Below are 17,039 nucleotides of genomic sequence, written 5' to 3' on the forward strand. Positions count from 1 at the left end.
TGAAGCGAGCAGAGGTTGGTTTGATCATTTCAAAAACCGTGCGAATTTGCATAACATTGCATTAAAAGGCGAAGCTGCTAGTGCAGATAATGCAGCTGCATACAAGTTCAAACTTGAATTAAAAGCCATCATTGATGAAGGTGGTTATTCAGCAAAACAAGTTTTTAACGCAGATGAGACAGGCCTTTTTTGAAAGCGATTGCCAGGAAGAACCTACATTTCTAAATCAGAAAAATCTTCCCCTGGATATAAAGTTAGTAAAGACAGACTTACACTTCTCTTAGGAGGAAATGCAGCGGGAGATTTTAAATTTAAACCGTTTATAATTTACAAATCTGAAAACCCGAGATCTTTTAAAAATGTAAAAAAGAACGAGCTTCCTGTTTATTGGCGTGCTAACACAAAAGCGTGGATGACTGCATCCTTATTTAAAAATTGAATGGAAAATTGTGCCGTATCTGAACTTAAAGCTTACTGTTCTTTTCACAATATTGAGTTTAAAGTCCTCTTGTTATTGGACAATGCACCAAGTCATCCTGTTTATTGTGATGATTATTCCGAAAACATAAAAGTGGTTTTTATGCCTCCAAATACCACATCAGTGATACAACCAATGGACCAAGGTGTAATATCCAACTTCAAGTCCTATTATTTGCGACGAAATTTTAGCCAACTTCTTAAAGCAACTGATGGAGATAATATGCCCTCAATGAAAGATTTTTGGAAGAATTATAGCATCAGAATGGCTGTTGAAAATATAATCCAATCTTGGAAGGAGGTTAAGGAATCGTGCATGAACGGAGCTTGGCGCCAATTATGGCCCGAATGCATTATCAAAGATATGGAAGAAATTAATGATGTTCCGAGCATTTGTAAAGAACTCGCAGAAACAGCAAGAAATGCTAATTTTGAAGGTGTGGAAGAAGAAGACATAAGTGAGCTTCTTTTATACGACAAAGAGCTAGATAACGAAAGTTTGATATCAGCTGAGATGAACAATACGCTGGACACACATACACTTGAAGTTGAACCAGAGATTAAAAAGCTTACCACTGCTAAAATCTCTGAAGCGATGCAGTTGATAACGCAAGCAATTGAAATTTTTAAAAATAATGATCCAATCGAAGATCGGAGTTTAAAGGTGTCTAGAAATGTAACCGAAGCTATTAATTGTTATAAAGAAATTTATTTGAAAATAAAAGCTTTGACAATCCAATAAACCTTAGATAATTTCATAAAAAAAAATCAGCAAGTTTGCCAAATCAAACTGAGGAAGATTAAATTTAATTTTATATGATGAATTTTTTATTTTTAATTTGTATTTCCCTTTTTTTATTGCCTGTGAATAATTATTTATTTTTGATTAATATCTTATGCTAATGTTAAGATTTTCTTATGAATTTTCGTATATTAATTTAAATAAAAAAAAAATTACCTTAGAATAAATTTTCTAACTCAAACAATATCATGGAATCGATTTAATAAAAATCAATGTAAATGTATGGGTAAACGTATTTTGGTTTGCGTCGTTTCGATTTGCGTCGCATTTCTCCGGTCCCTATTAGCGACGCAAACCGGGGTATTAGGATAGAAACATATATAATATACTACTTAATGCCCCTGCCGAATTTGGGTACTTAAGTTACCCAATTTTCACCGCATTGTGACGAAATGGGGTTTACATATATACCCGAGGTGTTGGGTATCCAATGTTCGGCCCGGCCGAACTTAATGCCTTTTTACTTGTTCTACTTCGGCCCAACACTTCGAGTCCTATACTTCAGACATTTAAAACCTTGACGCTGCATTGTTATCGTTGCATATAAATGTAGAGCGAGAGAGAGAGAGGAAGAGAGATAGAGAGGCTTTAATGTCAATTTACGTACTGGCCATCTTGAGTAATCTGTCTGAAGTATTTATTTATTGAGTTATTTACCTCCAAGAGCCTAATTGCAGTGGTCCATAGCTTTAGACGTGAACTTCAAAGCACATGTACGGATCTTTTTTAGGTCTCGTACATTTGGCTTCTGATATGTCGCCGAACAAATATCGAATTGGGCTTATCACAGCGAAGTACAGCTAGTGTCTGACCATAGCTATTAAATATTATCTTGACATGAGTAGTAGGAACACCCGTCTGCTGGATGTAGGTACAAGGATGAGAGTGGTATGCATACGTTTGGTAGATACACATCTGAGAGTGATAGGTAAATGTCTGACACAGTGACAAGGATGAGACTATGCTAATCCTTCTTGACACATACTAAGTCGATGTATCCATGTTTGCTCGTTCATATTCACCCTTATTCCCGTTGTCGAAGGCGACTGCATAAAAACAAGTAAAAACGGATTAAGTTCTTAACTTTTGATACCCACCGCCATGGATATTTTTATTCTCCAAATTAATATCCAAGATCGGACATCTTAGTCTAATTTGGTTCAGGTGCCGAGAAGCTCTATACAAGTAACAGTTCAAAATGTCAGCGAAATCGGGATATAAGTGTGCCGTTCATGTGATTAATTCCTAATTCGTATGATCGATCAATATGACAGCTATATCTAAATATGGTCCAATCTGGTTGGATGAAGGAAGTCTTAAAGCAGCCCACTGTTTCAAATTTGCAAAATCGGAGAATAAATGCGAATTTTATGGTCTTTAGGCCATAAAACTGAAGATTGGTCTCTGTGGCAGCTATATCTAAATATAGCCTGGCCTGGACCTTGTTAGCGACCGATTTTGGGAGTTTTAATACAACTCACTGTTCCAAATTTTAGCGCAGTCAGGTAATAAATGTGCCTGTTATAAGGCTAAGACCCAAAATTGGCAGATCGGTCTTTATAACAGCTATAGTCAAATATGTTCCGATCTGGACCATTTTTGGTTCGGATAACGACATAATAAAATTCACTGCTCTGAGTTTCAGCGAAATCGGGCTATAAATGCGCCTGTTATAGACTTAAGATCATAAGTCGGCATATCGGTCTATATGGCAGCTATATGTAACTATGGTCCGATATACACCATATTCGGGTCAGATGTCCCAGATTCAACTCTCTGTTTTAAATTTCAGCAAAATCGGAAAATAAATGCGCTTTTTATGGTCCTTAGACCATAAAGCTGAATATCGGTCTCAATGGCAGCTATATCTAAATATAGCCCAGACAGATATCGGGAGGCTTGCTACAAGTCATTGTTCTGAATTTCAGCGAAATCTGGTAATAAATGCCTCTGTTATAGGCTTAAGACCCTAAATCGCCAGGTATGTTTTTATGGCAGCTATATTCAAATATATTCCGATTTGGCCCATTCATATCGAAAAGGTTACCCGACCACTGCAGTGTGTATCAGGCAGAGATCCTTGCAATTAAGGAAATGGTGGAATGGAATGGAATTTTCACTTCAAATTTTATCTCCAATGCCTCAACTCAATGTATCGAGTTTTAAGTATAAACTTAAAGAAGTGATAGCCATTTGACAGCACGTTGTTTTTAACAACATATAGCATCATTAATCTGCCATAGTACATCTGTATAGGACTTGCTCATACTTCCTTGTATGTTTTGCTGAAAACCACGTTCCACTTCTTCAATGTGTTTAGCGAAATTCTGCAGCCATATACAATAAAACCAGAAGAGAAGAAAGCGGTAAAGCGTTAGATAAAAGCAAAAACTAAACTCTTAGCCACTTTCCCCAGACACTGTATGGTGTGAAGTAGTACGTGTCTGAACCGACAACACAGTGATGGCGGAACACTTTTGTATGTGCTTTACTTTCGCCGCCAATGAGCAGCCCACAATAGTAGTTGGCTTTGGGGGAGACACCATCTAAAGTGGCGTTCTTGTATTCCCCTTCATATTTATGAAGATTACATTGTTGGCTAAAGTGGTTGTTATCATAATTCTAAAAAGGATATATGATGGTGCGACTGCTCGCTGGCAATTCCTTGCTGTTTCGTGCATATTTTCATAACATATTTTTGATGTTACTTTTCATGACATTATTCACACTCATTACACTAAATGGTGTTGGAAAATCGTGCCCACATGTGCTTATCTTATATATTTTTCCTTTTTTGATGGTGTTGTAGCATAAATTGGGGATGAGAAGATTTACTATCCTAAAATCATGTTCCAATTAATGAAGTTTATAATATGTGTAAAATTAATAGTTCATAATAACTAATCAACACAACTTCGCTTACCTAAATGGCCGGACTAATGCATAGATTAAAGTAGGCTTTTGCCAGGTCCCCCAAAGCTCCAAGTTGGAAAACCTATAACAGACAATCGGGATTAGTCTGGATTCTCTGGAAAACAAAAACAAAATTTTAGTCGATCGGTATACTTATCAAAAGGCCAAATTTTGGACCCAGTTTTTGGGGGTGAGGTCCCCCAGAACACCCCTAAATCGGACATATTTACCGACTATGCCAATATGGGACTCAACTGAAAGCTATTTACGAGTAGAATACGAATCTAATATCAAAATGAGCGACCAAGTGTTGCAGGGCTGCCCTCCCTAAAAACACCCCTAAACAGGACTTATTTACTGACCATCTCAATATGGGGCTCAAATAGAAGGAATTTGAGTGTAGAATACGAATATGATATCCAAATATGGAACCAAGTGTTTTGGAGGCCGCCCCTCCCCAAAAACATCCCCCAAAGGGCACAAATTTACGAGCATAGCAATATGGTGCTCAAACGAAAGGTTTTTGGAAGTACCCCACGAATCTAATATCAATATTCGGGAAAAAGTTTCTATGGGGCCAACCCACCCCATAACACCAACCAAATAGGAAGTATTTGCTGATCATTGCAATATGGGGCTAAAGTAAGAGGTACTTTACAGTAGAATACGAAGTCATTGAAAGTCATTGAATGGCCGCCCCATCCCCCAAAACCGGGCATGTTTGCCGACTATGCAAATATGGGGCGCAAATTAAATATATTTTGGAGTAGATAACGGATCTCATATCAATATTCGGGACCAACTGTCTAGGGACGTCCCACCCCCATATCAACCCCCAAATAGGACGTATTTGCTCATCATGGCAATTTGGTTCTTAAAGAGAGTGGAGCTCTCCAAAAAGCGGACATATTTGCTTACTTTTGCAATAAGGGATAAAGTATTTGAGATTAGAAAACGAATTTGATATCCAACTTTGAGTCCAATGGCAACATGGGGTTCAAATAAATAATGTTGAGAGTAGAGTACGATGCTGATTAATTTTCAGGGCTAAGTGTTTGGGGGACAACCCTACTACCCAAAACACACCTAAGTCGGACAAATTTACAAAACAGGTCAATGTGGGGCTCAAATGAAAAGTATTGGGGAGTAGAGCACGAAATTGATACTCATTTTCGGGACAAATCTTCTGGCGGTCTACCCCTTCCCAAAATCGCCCTACAAATAGTATTTATTTATTGGCCATCGTAATATGGGGATCAAGTAAAGGTATTTGGGAGTAGAATACGAATCTGATATCCAAATGTGAGACCATGTATTTGGGGCACCGCCCCTTCCCCAAGAGTACAAATTGACCAACCAAATGAAAGGTATTTGAGATTAGAAAACGAATATGATAACCAATTTTGGGGCCAAGTGATTGGGGTACGCCTCATCTCATAAACTTCCCTCTAACCAATGGCAATATGGGGTTAAAATAAGCAGTATTTGAGAGAAGAGCACGATGCGTATATTTTTTCAGGGCCAAGCGTCTGGGGACCAACTCACCCCGAAAACATCCATAAATCGGATATACATATTTACGGGTCAAGGCAATATGGGACTCAAATGAAAGTAGATCACGGAATTCTTACCCACTTTCGGGACCACGTTTCTGTGGGTCCACACCACCCCCTAAACCCACCAACCATCCACCACCTAAACCCAGCAACCATCCACCATCAGCCATCCTGGGAGCCTTCTTACTACCATAACCCCTGTTTATCTTTAAGACTCTTGTGTTTTCAACCACTTACCTATAATTTACAATTTCTGTTGGAGATTAAAAAAATAGATCACTTTACACTTTTATAAGTTATTTTATTGTTATTTATATATATATAGTTTATGTTTGTTTTAATACATTTATGTACTTTCCTTAAAATATACGAATCTATATACACAGAGAAATACACATTTATTTGTACGCACATACATATCTTCGATGGTATATAACATACGAGAACATAAATTTGTATGTTATGATTTTTGTTTTGTTCTTATGAATAATTTCACATGAATTACTTATTTTCTAAGGTAAGCCTGTATATTTTTCGGGATTTTATTGTTGCCTGGTGAAGCGAATGGCTAAAGCATGACAATTTTACTATAACTCGCAACACACATTATGGGTTATATATTTGCAAAAAGGGAATATATTGGTATAACACTTGAATACCAAACTCAGCCAAGAACTAAGGTTGAGGATTTTCTTGGTACAATTTTAATGAGCATTGAAGAAAATTCGAGTGCATGATGAATAAATAAATGGAGTAATGTTACAATATTGGGTTGCCCAAAAAGTAATTGCGGATTTTTTAAAAGAAAGTAAATGCATTTTTAATAAAGCTTAGAATGAACTTTAATCAAATATACTTTTTTTCTAAAGCAAGCTAAAAGTAGCAGCTGATAACTGACAGAAGAAAGAATGCAATTACAGAGTCACAAGCTGTGAAAAAAATTGTCAACGCCGACTATATGAAAAATCCGCAATTACTTCAATGTAGTCAGAATAAATTCAATGTAGTCAGAAAAATGTGTTATGTGTACTGAGACAAAAAAAACCCTTGCAATATATGCATGAATTTATGGATAGATAGAAAAAAGATAGATAAAAGATAGAAAAATTATTTAACTTTTTCTAAAGTGAAGAGATGAGCTACTTAAAGTATCTATTACACATCTATGGGAGACAATTAGGGTACCCTTTGCAATGATTGATTTTTTCCTTTACAAGTTTTTATAACATTACCGAAACTAAATCCAAATTTAACCCAGTGATCAAAACGACGACAACCATTATCTGTAAATAACGGGCGTAATTTAGAACTTTGAATTCGTTTTGGAGAGACCACTTCAACTTTTCAAGAGATGGAACACTATAGTGTTATATAAGGGGAAAAACACAGAACCTAACTCTATTTTCAAAAAGACCATTTATTGTGAAACAAGTAAAAAGGGGTTAAGTTCGGCCAGGTCGAACCTTGGATACCGACCACCTCGGGTATATATGTAAACCACCTCTTATCAAAATCCGGTGAAAATTGCATAACTTATGTCCCATAGCAGTTATATCGAAATATCTTCCGATTTGGACCAAATACTAATAAGTACAGGTCATTGATCAATTGTGTATAACAAAATATTAATCTTTTTAGTAGCTATATCTAAAAATAAACTGATCTGAACTATATACGACATGGATGCCGAAAAGCCTAATATAAGTCGCAGTGTCAAATTTCAGTGAAAGCGGATTATAAATGCGCCTTTTATTGGGTCAAGACTTTAAATCGAGGTATTGAGATACATGGCAGCTATATCCAAATCTGGACCGATTTGGGCCAAGATGCAGAAAAATGCCGCAGAGCCTGACACAACGCACTGTCCGAAATTTCGGCGAAATCGGACAATAAATATGGCTGTTATGGGCCTAAGACCCTAAATCGCGGATCGGTCTATATGGGAGCTATATCCAAATCTCGACCGATCTGGGTCAAATTGACGAAGGATGTCAAAGGTCCTAGCACAACTCACTGTCCCAAATTTTAGCAAAATCGGGTAATAAATGTGGCTTTTATGGGCCTAAGACCCTTAATCGGAGGATCGGTCTATATGGCAGCTGTATCCATATCTGGATCGATCTATGCCAAATTGACGAAGGATGTCGAAGGACCTAACGCAACTCACTGTCTCAAATTTAAGCGATGTCGGACAAATAATGCGCCTTTTATGGCCCCAAAAGCTAAAACCAAAAGATCGGTCCATATGGCAGCTATATCCAATTCTGGACCGATATGGGCCAAATTAAAGAAGGATGTCAAAGGGCCTAACACAACTCACTGTCCCAAATTTCAGCAAAATCGGATAATAAATGTGGCTTTTATGGGCCTAAGACCCTAAATCGTAGGATCGGTCTATATGGCAGCTATATCCAAATCTGAACAGATCTGGGCCAAATTGATGAATGATGTCGAACCCTCCGTCCCGAATTTCAGCAAAATCGGATTATAAATGTGGCTTTTATGGGCCTAATACCCTAAATCGGCCGATCGGTCTATATAGGGGCTATATTAAGATATAGTCCATCTTCGAACTTAACCTGCTTATGGACAAAAAAAAATCTGTGCAAAGTTTTAGCTCAATATCTCTATTTTTAAAGACTGTAGCGTGATTTCAACAGACAGACGGACGGACATGTCTAGATGGTCTTAGACTTTTACGCTGATCAAGAATATATATACTTTATAGGGTCGGAAATTGATATTTTGATGTGTTGCAAAGGGAATGACAAAATGAATATAGCCCCATCCTTCGGTGGTGGGTATAAAAATGGGACTAAATTAAAAGGTATTTGAGAGCAGAATGAGAGTCTGCCATTTAATGTTTGGATCAAGCGCTTGGGAAACCACCAACCAAAAAAATTCCCGATCATGCCCATATGGGATTATCCAACAGACATGTTGATCGATTGGGAGTAGATTATGACACTGATAAGGCTCAGCTGAATCAAGGGCATATGGCCAACCACCAAGGATCCATCCTACCACTCTAGCGGGCATGTACAGTGTACCGATCCTGGGTATTATAAAACATATTTGGAAGTAATATAAAATTGTTTAAAAGACATAGAAGAAATCCAATTGTTGTTTGTGGAAAGTACTCAAAAAACACTACAGGAAACATGTTTTCCTATGCGGGATATCTTTTTTTGTGTCCAAGAAATTCGACTAACAAAATTTTTTTTATACTCTACACCACCACTGTGGTACAGGGTATTATTGTATAACCCGGGATGTGGAGCGGGCACCTTTTTCCCGCTATAGCAATTTTTTTCTCTCCTCTTCGCCCCCACTGCTTTACAGCAGTACACCTCAAGGAGGTGTACTATCTCCTAGAAGTGGTCGCGAAGACGTAGCAATTGATGATGACGTAGCAATTGTGGCTAGGGGAAAGCACTCTAAGAGATATACTTCAGGAAGCTCTACGTTGTTGTTGTTGTTGTTGTTGTAACCACATTTTCATGTGGAGGTGGCTATCCTCGTCAGGCTCCTGTGGGTGAGCAAGCTCGTTCCGGTCCAAAGGACCGATCGCCCCTGGAACAGGGTGGCCATTGGTTATTTAAAGACGCCAATAACTCGCCTTGTCATATCGAGCATTGTAGGCGCTCAGTATTTGTGCAAGAGCCAGTGCCACCCGACCTCTCACTGAGACTCTCCGCTCAATTCTGCTAATTGTCCGCCACTGCAGTTACTGCTACTCCGCATGAAGCATTCTACTATCCGCAAACTGTGGACGCACCCGGTAGCTAGCAGCTAAGCCTCTCGTGACAGCATTGAACACCACACAGATCAGACCTCAATGTACCAGCTTATGTGGTGCTCACATGGATGCTCTACGTGCAACAGTAAAGTGGGTTACCGAAAGTGGCTTGGGTATAAATCCGTGCAAGACAGAGGTAGTTCTTTTCAGCAGGAGATACAAGTTGCCTACAGTGGAACCTGACTCCATGGATGGAGAGAATGTTCCATTTACAAAAAGCGCAAAATACTTCGGTATTTTTCTGGACAGGAAATTGAACTTCAAATTTTGGAAAGGGCAAGAAAGGCAACTCTTTCCCTATACACCTACAAGAGAGCCATTAGTAAAAGTTGGGGAATTCGACCACGTGCCATGCATTGGGTACATTGGATATATACTGCAGTTGTCAGGTCTATAATGCTCTATGGTGTTGTGGTCTGGTGGACGGCGCTTCAAAACTCCACCTCCTGCTCAATACTTAATCGGATCCAAAGGATGGCTTCTTTGTGCATCGCAGAATTTAATGCTACATCCTATGCCTCTGAACATTGTGGCTAAACAGATTGCAGCGACCACTGCCGTGAGGTTAAGGGAGCTTTCTCATTGGTCATGTGGCGGCTACGGACACTGTGTTATCCTTGATACAATATCCAACCACTGCAGTGTGTATCAAGCGGAGATCCTTGCAATTAAACATTGGACACCACACAGATCGGACCTCAATGTACCAGCTTGTGTGGTGCTCACATGGAAGCTCTACATGCAACAGGAAAGAGGGCTACCAAAAGTGGTCAAGGTATAAATCCGTGCAAGACAGAAGTAGTTATTTTCAGCAGGAGACACAAGTTGCCTACAGTTGCCATTAACACAATGCGCAAAATACCAGGTTGTTTTGCTGGACAGGAAATTTAACTTAAAATTCAACATTTTGGAAAGGGTAAGAAAAGCAACTCTTGCCCTATATACCTGCCAGAGAGCCGTTGCTAAAAGTTCAGGGTTTAGATCGCGTGTCATGCATTGGTTATGCACTGCAGTTGTCAGACCTATAATGTTATATGGTGTTGTGGTCTGGTGGACGGCGCTACAAAAATACACCTACTGCTGAAAACTTAACCGGATTCAAAGGATGGCTTCTTTGAGCATCACAGAATTTAATGCTACATCCTATGCCTCTGAACATTGTGGCGGCTACGGGCACTGTGTTATCCTTGATACAATATCCGATGTTCCAGGCAGTGTGGATTACACCCTACCTGATCCGCTTTTTGATAAAAATTACTGTACCACTATTCCTGATAGAACCTATTCGAACTACGATATCCCTGGTAACAGAAGTTACATAGACTTCTATACGGATGGTTCCAAACTAGACGAACAGGTAGGCTTTGGGGTGTACTCTAAAGATCTAGAACTCATCATATCGAAAAGGTTAACCAACCGCTGCAGTGTGTATCAAGCGGAGATCCTTGCAATTAAGTAAGTGGTGGAATGGCTAAGATATAATGTCATTACGACGATCGGCATTAATATCTTCTAAGACATCCAGGCAGCCATGAAATGCCTGGAGAATGTATTTCTGAACACAAAGACCGCCATCGACTGTTTCAGATCTCTTAAGGAGATAACTGAACAGTTCAAAATTCCCCTGTTCCGGGTGCCGGGCCACAGATACAACCCAGGGGATTGTAAAGCGGACGAGCTTGCGTGACTAAGAACTATCTTACACATTCCGGGAAAACTGGAATATGTGGCTATGCCTCTATCTACATTTAAGCTAAGTCTTCAGGACCAGGCCCAAAAGAACGGGTTTGAACATTCGCAACTTGTTGACATTTTTAAAGTGATCTGGATGGTTCAACGGTAGGAACTAGAAGGCATAATCCTTCTTCTGTTCCTGTGGTGTCACAATGAAGAAAAACTTCTAAGTGAGTCTAACCTAACCTTGTGGAAAGTTTATGGAACATTTGTTTTTTATTTTGTACCTACTGGTTTTAGGGCATTTCGAGAGCATTTTCGATGTGTCGCAATTACCTTCGAGGAATGTCGTATTTTCTTTTTAATGCAACTCCACTGAAATATTTTATTTTTCTTAACAACAGCGAGTGTTTTAGGCTTGCATTTATTTATTAATTTTTTAGTGAAGACTACTTTTCTCTTTTTTACCTGTTTTATGTCCATAGTTGCGTGGAGCGGATTAATATGCGCATCCGATTTTTACCGATTTTTTTTGCCAAATGTATTTTTTTAGCTGTAAATCCGGCAATATTTTCTCTCACTAACGAAACGTAAGGCTATGAAAACAATTATGAATAGATAGTGAAACCCATTCTCACTCGAGAATGAATGACTACCATTCTTTTTTAGCGTAGTGGGGCTGGACCTTAGTTCTTTATTTTAACATTACTCCATAATTGTTATTCGAAAATTTAAATTGAAACAAAATTATTGTTTAATTGAATGCTCATATTGTGGTTATTAGGAAAAGGACTTCCTTTTCGTGCAAATAAAACCCATCTTGTCAAAAAAACATAGTCAAAGGTTTTGAACCATTAAAGAAGACAACTTTATATTACAAATTTCCATTTCACAATTAATACTTACGTTAGAACATAAAATCTATTGTAAAAGCTTTCAATTTCCAGAGGGGTATGTTATGTATAGGATGTATGTGAAGTCTATATATTAAGGGAGAATTTGTTCACAAGCTTTAAATCCAGCGATGCCCAGCCCTATACGGTAGCGTTGATGGCAAGTCACACATATTATTACGCTCATTGTTTCAGTCGTTGTTGAGACAGCAACGAATAAACTTGCGCACGGGTATACTTATCGTTTTTCTGTTTTTATATTGAAAACAATGATATCTGTTAATGGCCAACATCAGCGTCTGTTCCCACGTTAGGGGCAGCTGGCGGCGAGCGTCGGATCTTGCAGCAAACGGCTCGCAACAACGAGGGATACATGTGTAATCCCACAAAACCCATGCGGTTGGGGCGCTGGGCCAGTAACCCGCCCCCGGAAAACTACGAGAACTGTTATGAGAAACAAAGGAATAGTAAAAACGGACCCCCCAACGTTGACGACCCACGCAAACGAAAAAAGGACCATGATTTGCGCATCTGCACCTGGAATGTTCGCACTCTTTATAGAGAAGGTGCAGTATACGCGCTGGCGGATGTATTAGAGAAGTACAAGGCAGATATTACCGCCTTACAGGAAGTGCGATGGACTGGCAATGGCGTCCCTATAACACCAAAAGGTGACGAACTATACTATAGCTGCCATAAGATGAGGCATGAATTTGGCTGTGAATTTGTGGTTAGTCGGAGATTGAAACATTTTGTCTCAAGCTTTACTCCGGTTGATGAGAAGCTAGCCGTAATCCGCATAAAAGCCAAATTCTTCAACATCAGCCTTATTTGTGCCCATGCCTCGACGGAAGACAAAGACGAGCAGACCAAGGATATTTTCTACGAGCGCCTAGAGAGAGAATATGACCGCTGCCCCGCCCATGATATTAAAATCGTTCTGGGGGATTTTAATGCGAAAATAGAGAAGGAAGACATTTTTGGTCTAACAGTCGGAAAGTTTAGCCTCCACGAGATAACGTCTAGTAATGGGTTGAGGCTGATTGATTTCGCCGCTGCAAAAAACATGGTAGTTAGTAGCACCAGATTTCAACATAAAAATATTCACAAGCCACAAATTGATCACGTTGTGATAGATGGAAGGCATTCATCCAGCGTGTTAGATGTACGATCGATCCTTGGAGCGAATATAGATTCGGATCATTACCCGGTTGCAGCATAGGTTCGCACCCATTTGAACATGGCGAGGAAAGTACGATCTGACACTGCACGGAAGCAGGACATTGAAAAGCTGCAAACACAACAAATGGCAGATGCATACTCCACTCGACTGACCCAACTGCTTGAAGAAAGCACTCCTTGTTCCGATGATATAATGGCGCAGTGGCAAACTATTGCCCACTCCATGGAAAATGCCGCGAAATCCGTACTTGGGTACCGGAAGCCTCCTCCTAGAAACCCATGGTACGACCAAGAGTGTCGAGATGCTACTGCAGCCAAGAATGCAGCATATAGAGCAACCCTGCAATCAGTAGCAATGTGCCAGATGAAGGAGAGGTATCGGGAGAGAGGAGAAACGTCTATTCCGCAGAAAGAAAACAGAAATGGAAAGACGTGAGTGTGAGCGAATTGAGACGTACAGGAGTCTAAATGAAGTCCGGAAATTCCACCAAAGAATTAAACATCAAACCGATGGCTTTGGTGCAGGTACATTTTACTCCACTGTTAGTGTCCGACGTTGGCGGCGAAGAGAATACCGAAAAACATTTCAATGATGATGGTATAGAATGTTTACCTCCTAGTCAGAATGAGGTCCAGGTAGCAGTGACCCGACTAAAGAACAACAAAGCAGCAGGTGTCGACGGATTACCCGCTGAACTATTTAAGACCGGAGGCGACACGCTGATAAGGTGTATGCATCAGCTTATCTGCGCATTCTGGCTAGAAGAACGCATACCCGATGATTGGAATCTCAGCACAAGAAAGGAGACAAGACAGAATGTGCCAACTACGGAGGAATAAGTCTCCTCCTCCATCGCAAACAAGATACTCTCGAGAGCACTGTGTGAAAGATTAAAACCTAAAGTCAATGAGGTAATTGGGACCTACCAGTACGGCTTTAGACCTGGTAAATCTACCCTGGACCAGATATTCGTACTGCGTCAAATCCTGGAAAAGATCCTAGAAGGACAAATCAACACCTACCATCTCTTTGTTGACTACAAAGCCCCCGAAAAACATGCCCATACCAAATTTGAAGACGATCGGATGAAAACCGCGACCTGTACTTTGTATACAAAGTAACATGGGCAGACAGACAGACCGACGAACATAGCTAAATCGAATCAGATAGTGGTTCTGAGTCGATCGGCATACTTATGAATGGGTCTATCTCTCTTGCTTCTGGGTGTTACAAACTAATTCACTAAGTTATAATACCCTGTACCACAGTGTGTAGGGTATAATGACAAAACGGTCATATGGGGTCTTAGACACTTTCGAGGTGTTGCAAACAGAATGACGAAATTAATTTACCCTCATCCTATGGTGGAGGGTATAAAAAGAGAAAAATGCAGATTTAAAAAAAAAAAATTTACAAAAATGCTGGATATATACCATCTTTGAACTTTAGCTGCCTATAAACGAGCGGCTAACTAGAGGCAATATTTCACACCATTTTGCAGTTATAGACTTTGTAAGCATCTCATTGAAACTTTCAATGAACAAATTCTCCCTTAGTATGCAAATATTTTTGTTTTTTTTTTTGCAAAATCTATTGAATTGTAAATTGTAATTTTTTTTTTATTTAGGAAATGAGTGAACTTTAACTAGGCTATTTAAAAGGGGTCATCATTTAGCTTGGGGTCAACAAAACTCAAATTGTTGTTCGCTGTGGTAAATAGAACCACATGAGCCGCATTGCCAGCTGTGCTGGCCATGTCTCCCCCAATTTTGTTGCCACTGGTTGCAGCAATTTTCGATGATGCAGGGTTTGGTGTAATTTCTGCCTTTATTGGGGCTGGATGACTGGTTGTTGAATGGGATGGTATTGCTGAGCTAATGATGGTGTCACTACTATTTCTAAGCGTTTCATTGGCAACAGGTGCTCCAGCCATGTATGCTGGTGCTGTAGCTGGCGTTGCTGAGGATGTTTGTTGTGGCATGGCTGAGGTCAACTGAGGTGTTGTTGAAGGTGCCAATGGGGCACCGCCTGTCGCAGATGAAATGGAAACTAATGCAGTCGTTGTATTTGAACCTAGCCATTCATGTTGCTTAGTCGTCATTGGAATTTTGCTGGGATCTGTTACTGTAATTTCCCCAGCATCCGATGATGTTGGGCCATCGTTATACTTTTCTTTGTTGTTCATATTCGGGGCGTATGAAATGCCAATGCCAACTCCATCGTCCGGTTCTTCTTCGATGGGGCCAGTGATATCCGTTGTCATTTGCATTAAGCCATCCAAGGCATTTACATTTGCATCTGCATTTGAGTTTGTCGATGCGTGATGATGCTGACGGTGTTGCGGACTCAGCGTTGCAGTTTGTGTATCCTCCATCAGTGGTTGTCGTATTCGCGAGTTATCCGAGGCTTTGCGACGAAAGATGTTTGCTTTTCTCAAACCCTGCAGAATGCCCCCACCAGCACCTCTTCCACCGGAGGCGATGGCATTTCTCTGATAAACCCTCTGTTGATGTTGATTATGTGCAATGGAATTGGAACTTTGCAAATGCGGTTGGCTGGCACTGCTACTGTGCGATCTTTGACGTTGTCGATGTTGTCCTTCGCTACTCATGGAGGACGTTACAGCACTCGATGCCCGTCTCTTGCCCGCCAATGACGACATATCTTTTAGTCATACCTTCTCTTCGCCAGGCATTGGGGGTCCGCAGCGTACGAACTGAAATCAAAAGAACTAAGAATTTTCGGTATATAAACTCGCAAAGAATAATGATAATGGGAGTAATTTCGTTTTGTAGTTTTTTTTTTTCTTCAAAGCCAATTTGGTGAAATGATTGTGAAACCATAAAACGCTTGGGAGATGAGCTGATGAAGAGGCGGCGAGAGGGGAGAAACAAACCAAAAGCAACTGAATAAATGGCCAACAGATAAGGTCAGCTAAACTAAGGCAAAACTTAAATAAATTGAAAAAGCAGACCAGAAAAATGCAATAAGGTTGTGCTAAAATGCCACTCTTAGTATGAATAAATTTTTCACAAGTTACCCGTAGAATATATAATTTCATTAAATTTAATTTCACTTTGGATTGAAAATTTTTATTACAAAATTTTGTGGGTGTCCAAAATAAAGGATACAAATTCAATTACCATCATAAACTATTAGCAATTATTATAATTTACATGGAAACATGTTGAACTTCATTTAATATTGGATATAAAACCATTATTGTTTGACTAGAAATCTAAACATAAAATTGCATCACTTCCAAACCAAAATTTGTATTTTAGTCATCATGACTTGAATAGTCGACTTTCATATTCCGTTCGTAACATCTCCACTTCTCTCCAAAGAGGTGTCGCACTGCGGCACGCCGTTCGGAATCGGCTATAAAAAGGAGGCCCCTTATCATTGAGCTTAAAACTTGAATCGGACTGCGCTCTTTGATATGTGAGAATTTTGCCCCTGTTCCTTGGTGGAATGTTCATGGGCACAATTTTACTCATAAAGTTCTTTAACACGACGGAGTCATGATGATACTACCATAAGGTGAGGTAGATGAAGTTATAGTTGTCGTCTGAAATCAAACTCACTTACATTGTCGTCCATTCAGATGATGGCCTGATCTCCGTCTGCTGGACCTTAATATGATTAGGCGGTCTAAAACAGATTTCAGTCCCTGAGTAGACCACCAGGCTCACTTTTACCCTAGCTTTAATCCATCCGTGTAATATGATCTTCCAGACGG

General features: G+C 39.7%; 2 protein-coding genes across 2 annotated transcripts in view; one reads left to right on the forward strand and one right to left on the reverse strand.

Moving 5' to 3' along the window:
- Positions 1–439: 439 nt before the first annotated feature.
- Positions 440–1,219, forward strand: LOC106088441 (tigger transposable element-derived protein 1-like). Its single transcript, XM_013253965.2, has one exon. It carries the CDS (start codon positions 440–442, stop codon positions 1,217–1,219), a length of 780 nt encoding a protein of 259 aa, XP_013109419.2.
- A 4,865-nt stretch (positions 1,220–6,084) lies between these two features.
- The window catches only part of LOC106088443 (parathyroid hormone/parathyroid hormone-related peptide receptor), a 337,338-nt gene continuing 326,383 nt past the window's right edge, over positions 6,085–17,039 (reverse strand). The window contains 1 exon segment of the mRNA XM_059368475.1: positions 6,085–16,013. Coding sequence (XP_059224458.1) covers positions 14,952–16,013 — 1,062 coding nt within the window. The 3' untranslated portion in view covers positions 6,085–14,951.

This window comes from Stomoxys calcitrans, chromosome 5, assembly GCF_963082655.1.
Source record: "Stomoxys calcitrans chromosome 5, idStoCalc2.1, whole genome shotgun sequence".
NCBI lineage: Eukaryota > Metazoa > Arthropoda > Insecta > Diptera > Muscidae > Stomoxys > Stomoxys calcitrans.